This window comes from Gymnoscopelus microlampas (assembly GCF_963454915.1).
Source record: "Gymnoscopelus microlampas genome assembly, chromosome: 9".
Taxonomy (NCBI): Eukaryota; Metazoa; Chordata; class Actinopteri; order Myctophiformes; family Myctophidae; genus Gymnoscopelus; species Gymnoscopelus microlampas.
Genome location: NC_139946.1, coordinates 16,942,804 through 16,949,451, shown reverse-complemented (window position 1 = coordinate 16,949,451; position 6,648 = coordinate 16,942,804). Strand labels below are relative to the sequence as shown.

Below are 6,648 nucleotides of genomic sequence, written 5' to 3'. Positions count from 1 at the left end.
AAACTGCGGTGTTTGAATGAAAGCGGTTATTATTGTATCGTCTTAAACATCCCTCCGTAGTTTGTCTGAAAAGCTGCCGACCGTCTGTCTGTTCGCAGTATTTCTCCTGTAGGATACAATACAACAAGTCTGGTTGCAAGCCCGGGCGCCGCAAACCACCAATCAACTGAGGCGATGATGCTCCACGCCTGCGCGCGATACACACACACACGCACGCACGCACGCACGCACGCACACACACACACACACACACACACACACACACACACATACACATACACACAGTGGTGTAAAGTCGCTATGTACATTTACTCAAGTAGCCTACTGTACTTGAGTACAATTTTGAGGTATTTGTTTTTACTTTACTGGAGTATTTCCAAATTTCAACACTGACTTCTACTCCATTACATCTAAATATTGTAAATATTGTACTTTTACTCCACTACAATTATTTGAAAACTTTAGTTACTAGTTACTTTGCAGATAGAAATTATTACATTATAAAACATTAGCCACCTTAGCCCTATTTCATTTAGATCTGCTATTTTCAAACATTTTTGTACTTTCACTTTTGGTACTTTAAAGTATATATTGATGCCAATCTTATTTGTACTTTTACTCAAGTAACCTTTTGAACACAGGCCTTTTACTTGTAACACAATATAAACAAACACACACACACACACACACACACGCACACACACACACACACACACACACACACACACACACACACACAACCGTACAGTAAGATGCACGCCGACTCACCTCAGCAACTTCTCTACAGAAGATTACATTGTGCACTTTAGTGATAATCAGATAGCCTGGGCCTACTGTATTGATTTAACGTTAAAGAGCCCAAGTAACTCAGCAGAAACACCAGCCAGACACAAGTCATTACAGGCCTGATAATGAGACAATGCCAGCAGGGTGGATGCTGGGTGGGGTGTTCTTGCCCCCCCTGCATGGGCACATTGTAGGTGGGGGGGTCCATCTGTCCAATTGTGTGTTCAGCCTGGTTTCAAAAGCCAGGATAGGGAGTCAACAAGTGAGATGGACTGGACCAAGCTTCTTCTCAAAGTGGGGTCCTGGGATCCCTTTGCGGGGGTTCCAGGGGGTTTCCATCCAAATTAATTAATATAGCATCAACAATATTCATATTTTGGAAACAACTCAAATCTTATATGGGGGTCCCTTTCATATTGGTTTGGGGGTCCTTGACATGAAAAGGTTTGAGAACCCCTGGTTAACCACTTGAAAAACAGACTAAATTGAGAGGATCTTCATTTTAAATGGCTTAATTTGAAAGTCTTTTTGAAAAATTCAACATGTATTTTTTATCAACAGGCGACCCCCTAACAACAACAGCAACATTTTGTCTGGGAATTAAACGAATAAAACGTCTAATTATATAGCACACTGTTGACAAATATGCATTAAAAAAGTATAAGGTCTCTCTATCAAACATGTAGCCTATGTACATATTTATACCATGAACAACACCTCACAGTCCGGGGCCATGCTTAGTTTTATTCAATGCAAAATGAAAAATAAAAATGAAATAAAACATGTTCTGCATGTTGAATGAATGACAGCACAGCGTCTGATGAACAAAACCAGTGAGCACACATCATCACACTGTACAGTTTTCTAATCCTTACAGTTGAATTCACCATTCAACCTGGCCTTAAACAGCCAAGAAACAGAAGAAAAGAGCCTTTTCCCCTGCAGGAAAATCCGTTCAAAAATAGCGAAATAACTCTTTACTCCATCAAGTTTTCATTTTTCAAAGACATGTACAACTTGTCATTTGGTCGAGTTTATAAATATAAGCCCATATATGAGACAAAGCACCAATGTTGGCAGGTGTATTTGTGTGTGTGTGTGTGTGTGCATGTGTAAGTCCATGAGCACACATTTATGGCTGAATTGTACCCGAATTGTACAAGTGTTTTTTTTTTAGGTCTACCCGTATATGCAGCAACAAGATTTGCCCTGCCTTGCACTTTTTCATTTTATTAATAGAAACAGGAAAGGGATTCAAATTGAATTTGACTTTGACCTACTGAAAGCAGGCCTGGCGGTCTCTGTAGACAGCAGGGTCATTTTTGCAATTAATGTACAATACATTATGATGAGTCATTTTAAACACATCCTCGTGTAAAAGTCTTGGACAAAACACGTTTATATTGCTTTAATATCGCTTATATTATATTTAAATTATATCACATAAATCCCTTATACTTCGTTAACCAGGGTCTCCCAGGGGCATGTTTTCCCTCTCTACAAGTTCATTGTGAGCTTGTAGATCTGTTATTTTTGACAAATGTTTGTCTATTATGACATGCCCAGAATGCTAGGGTTCATGTGTTAAACAACGTAAGTTATGTATGGTAGGCTATTTGGCCAGAAATATTGACAGAACATATGCTGTGTTCAAATAGTGTACAAAAGTAATAGACGTGTGTAGTCCAAAAGTAGACACATGGATATGTTGAAAATGTGTCTGAAAGTAAGGAAATGAAAAAATATATTAATTATTTGCAGTGGCCAAGCTGTGAGAGGCATTGCCCAACACTGTAATGAAAAAGTGAATGCTGACCACAGTACTTAATGCAGATGCAGGAATGTTGACCGGCAAGAAATATTTAGATATTTAAAAGGGGCTGTAAGTGATATTTGTTATTATTATTAAAAAGTTAAAGCTCTATATTCTGATAGTAACCTGCTGATAAATAGGTTCTCTCTCCTGAATGGAGAAAACAATATTCTGTTTACTAAAGAGCTGGAGAGACAGGGAGACCCCTGTTACTGAACTCTATAGCAATGACTATATGGGAATATAGAGCTATTTTAATAAAACAAATCACTCCGATCACCTTTAAGGGTTAAAGTTTGAGGACCGAAGTGCCTGCCAAATAAAGACACTTCAAGTCCTGATTGTTACGAGAGAGGAAATCAGTCATGCAATTTCCTGGTTGTTACTTACAGTGGGGATTTTAGTTATAATTCTGAAACTATACCAGCGGGCAAACATACCAATTCACTTACAGAAACATATTTAAAAGAAACTACATGATGCAATACACTTAATTCGAAGAATGTTGTTCCAAAATTAAATATCTACCATTGACGAAAGTGATACAAAGCATCACCTACTTCAGCCCTCGGTGGGTGACTTCTGTATACATACTGAAAGATAATCATCTGATAATGTTTTGTCATTCAAAACGGATGATCATAACAGAACTCTTCATTAGTAAATGCAAAGGAGATAACACTGAACTGTGTTTGTTCGATTTGTTCACAAACCTGTTGTGAACGAGCAGCAGTCTTAGAATAACCTAAAACAAGATTTGTTTTGTGTAAAAATCTCCTTTTGTTTTGACAAAAGGGGTTTTTGCAAGTGCTTGGCTCTTGGGGAGCGCGGACACACGTACTGTGTGGCTAACACTAACACTAGCTGTATGCAATGCTTTAATTGTTTGGCCCTACGTAGTCTTAATGTACGTACCTTAGCTATACAAACAAAGTCTTCGATCACAGAAATGGAAAAGGGAACGAAAAAGCATTCTTGCCAAATACAAAAAGGCTCACTAAGGTTCAACCGCCTTACAATCACCTCATCATCCTCACAAACTGAAACGAAACGAGCATAAGGCCACACAACCGAAAACCGACCTGTACAAAAATGAGTCGAAAACATTCAGTGCTTCAGTTTAACAAAGGAACACATCCTTCGGCTGCATTCACTCTTCTCCTTTCTTTTGACTTTTGGCACGTACAAAAGGAAAATAAAACAACATACACACACTCACATGCGGTACTGTAGCTCAGACCTGACAATCTCTAAAAAAACACATTAGTGATGACATTTACATCTTTTTTTCTTTTGTTAAATAGTGATATACATTCCAGTTGTTCAACGATGTTCCATAACTCAAGTTCGTTAATGTCCAGTTAGGAGCATGTACTGTGCTGTTCACACTAGAATCCGGAGTGTTCATTTAACTCCTGAGAGTGTCTTCAATTAAAACACTCCGGATTTTACAGCGTAATCCAAATTAAAACAAACAGGAAAAAAATGCAACAAACTAACAAAAAATAAAAGAGTGTGAATTCTTCTAACTGACACTTGCAGGTGTTTGAATCTCATGGATATTTACAGTGAAGTGCAATTTGAAAAACGGGAATGTTCCGTTTGAGGGTGAAATGGATGGGATGGGAGGGTGGTTTAGTCAAGTCAAGGGGTCCATTAGGACTGGGCGGCAGGCAGCACTTTCTTGGGCGTGGCAGGTTTCTTGGTGTGCCACAGGTGGCCGTGGATGGTGACGGCGTCCACGCTAGCCGACATGGTCTTGGCCGGGATCTGGCTGAACTGCTTCCTGTCTGAGTTGTACTTGTACAGGCCGTCGATCATCTTGCGAGTGATGCTCTTGGGGCCGATGCCGGTGAGCTTGGTGATCTCGTCCTGCTCTGGGAAGTAGGTGTACAGGGAACGGAACTGGCAGCCGCCGTCACGGAACAGCACCAGGAAGTTGTTGGCCCCCGATTTCTCCATTTCCTGTGAAAGGTCAGAAGAGAAGCGACAGTTAGAATCGTGTGTGCTTGTGTGTGCGTGTGTGTGTATATATATATATATAAATCTTCAATTATAGATAACTACGGTAACATTTGAACACCACAGACGGTGATTAGATGTTTTTGCACACACTTGTGATTGATTTCATGTTCGGCAGAGGTTTGATGAAATAATATTATTCAGTGATTCTGCAATTGTACTTCAGTATATTGACAAATATATTAAAACAGTGGTTCTCAAACGTTTTAAATTTCTAAGATCCCCATAGCTCTGAGAGCGTACAAATGGAACCAAATAACTCTCAGAGTAACAGACCTATTAAGGTCCATTTGGAACCCAGTCAGAACCCTGAGGGTCCCTGGACTCCACTTTGTGAACCAATGCATAAAAAAAAAAGAATAGTCAGCCGTTACCTCCAGTATCTTGTTCTTGGGGCCCTCGTTGACTTTGCCCGCGAGGCAGCAGTGTGCCATGGCGTTCTGGATGATGTGCTTGTTGGACTTGGCGCTGGGTTCCTTGTACAGCTTGGGTCCTGGAGGAGGGACGTACACAGATGGAGAGGAGGGGAGAAGAGGAAAAAATAAAATAAAAATCATCACCAGATAGTTGCCATGGCAACCACTCTATTTTCTGTCAGAGAAAGGACATGAGCTCTCCGTTCTTGACTGTTTATATAAATGATTCATGGTGGTGCTTCCTTTAGAGCATTACTCCTCATGGTTCTGTGTAAGCTCTGAATGCTATACTGTATGTGTGTGAGCTTTTACTTCCCCCCCCCCTCCCTCCCATTTTTTATAGCTTTGTCGTTTTTTTTTACTGCATGATACTGTGTTTTGTTTCTTCCATTATCTTTATTTTATTTCATAAGAGGATTTATTTTCTTTCTAAAATGTGTTACTTACAAGACATGGCTTTTTGTTGGGCTACAAAGACATGGCTAGACAATTGCATGTCGCTCCAATGTTATTACTATTGATTGTAATCGGGTTGAGTACAGTAGATTCAGGAGAAGGAGAAGGAGCGGCCATCGTGTTATTGGGAGTGGGTGGGTGAGAGAGAGAGAGAGAGAGAGAGAGAGAGAGAGAGAGAGATTGAAAAGAGAGAGAGACAGTGAGTGAATAAGTTATTGGATGTGTTGTAATGTACTGTATGGGAGTGCGTACCAGTGTACTCTGTGTTGGAGGTGATGGAGGAGGTGGAGGCAACCTCCCAGTCCTTCTCTCCGTTCCTGCTACTGGAACGACTGGGAGACAGGAAGACATCTGCAGAGTCCGGCCTGGAATACACACACATGCATGCACACACACACACGCACACGCACACGCACACGCACACGCACACGCACACGCACACGCACACGCACACACACCACACACACCACACACACACACACACACACACACACACACACACACACGAGCACAGTTAGGTCACCTCTTTTTATCGCATTACGCAGCACCAGAACGTTCTTTAAGTGGATAATTTGAACAGACTCATCCTTTTTAAAAGTACAGTATATATTGCATTAATGTCTCCATCCATCCGTTCATCTATCTATCAGCAGCATGTGGTGGCATGTGTCTGGAATCTGGATGGCATCCAAGATCATTAAAGCGATGTTAAGCGCACAAGCAGGGACAGTGAGGAGGTCACATGATGCAGTCTGGTGGTGGTGCACTCAGGAAGTGAAGGCATGACTTTCATCGGTTTCGGGTGGAAACCAATTCCTTTTGTATTATTATAATTATAAAAATTGCTTTGTGAGCTTGTAGATCAGCAATCTTCACTACTTTTGTGCGACACTCTTGTATGATGAAGTGGGGCATACATTTACATGGGGGATTTTTTTTTTAAAATATGGAGATAAGAGGTTTCTGCTGACAGCAACGATGCCCTGCGCGAGCGCCAGAATTTCTACTGCTGAGCTAATACAGAAAGCCTGTTTCGACAGAGGATATACTGCATTTTGAGCTTCATGCAATACCACTTGTCAACCAGTAGTGGTCATACCTGACCAAAGGATGGTGGGCCAACTACAACCACCACAGTTGTTAGTTACATTGCAT

General features: G+C 40.9%; 1 protein-coding gene across 1 annotated transcript in view; it reads right to left on the bottom strand.

Moving 5' to 3' along the window:
• Positions 1-1,515: 1,515 nt before the first annotated feature.
• The window catches only part of camsap2a (calmodulin regulated spectrin-associated protein family, member 2a), a 91,507-nt gene continuing 86,374 nt past the window's right edge, over positions 1,516-6,648 (bottom strand). The window contains exons 15-17 of the mRNA XM_084067156.1: positions 5,746-5,858; positions 4,996-5,114; positions 1,516-4,564 (exon numbers count right to left, since the gene is read on the bottom strand). Of these exons, the coding sequence (XP_083923282.1) occupies positions 4,256-4,564; positions 4,996-5,114; positions 5,746-5,858 (541 nt within the window). The 3' untranslated portion in view covers positions 1,516-4,255. The remainder of the gene's footprint in view (positions 4,565-4,995; positions 5,115-5,745; positions 5,859-6,648) is intronic.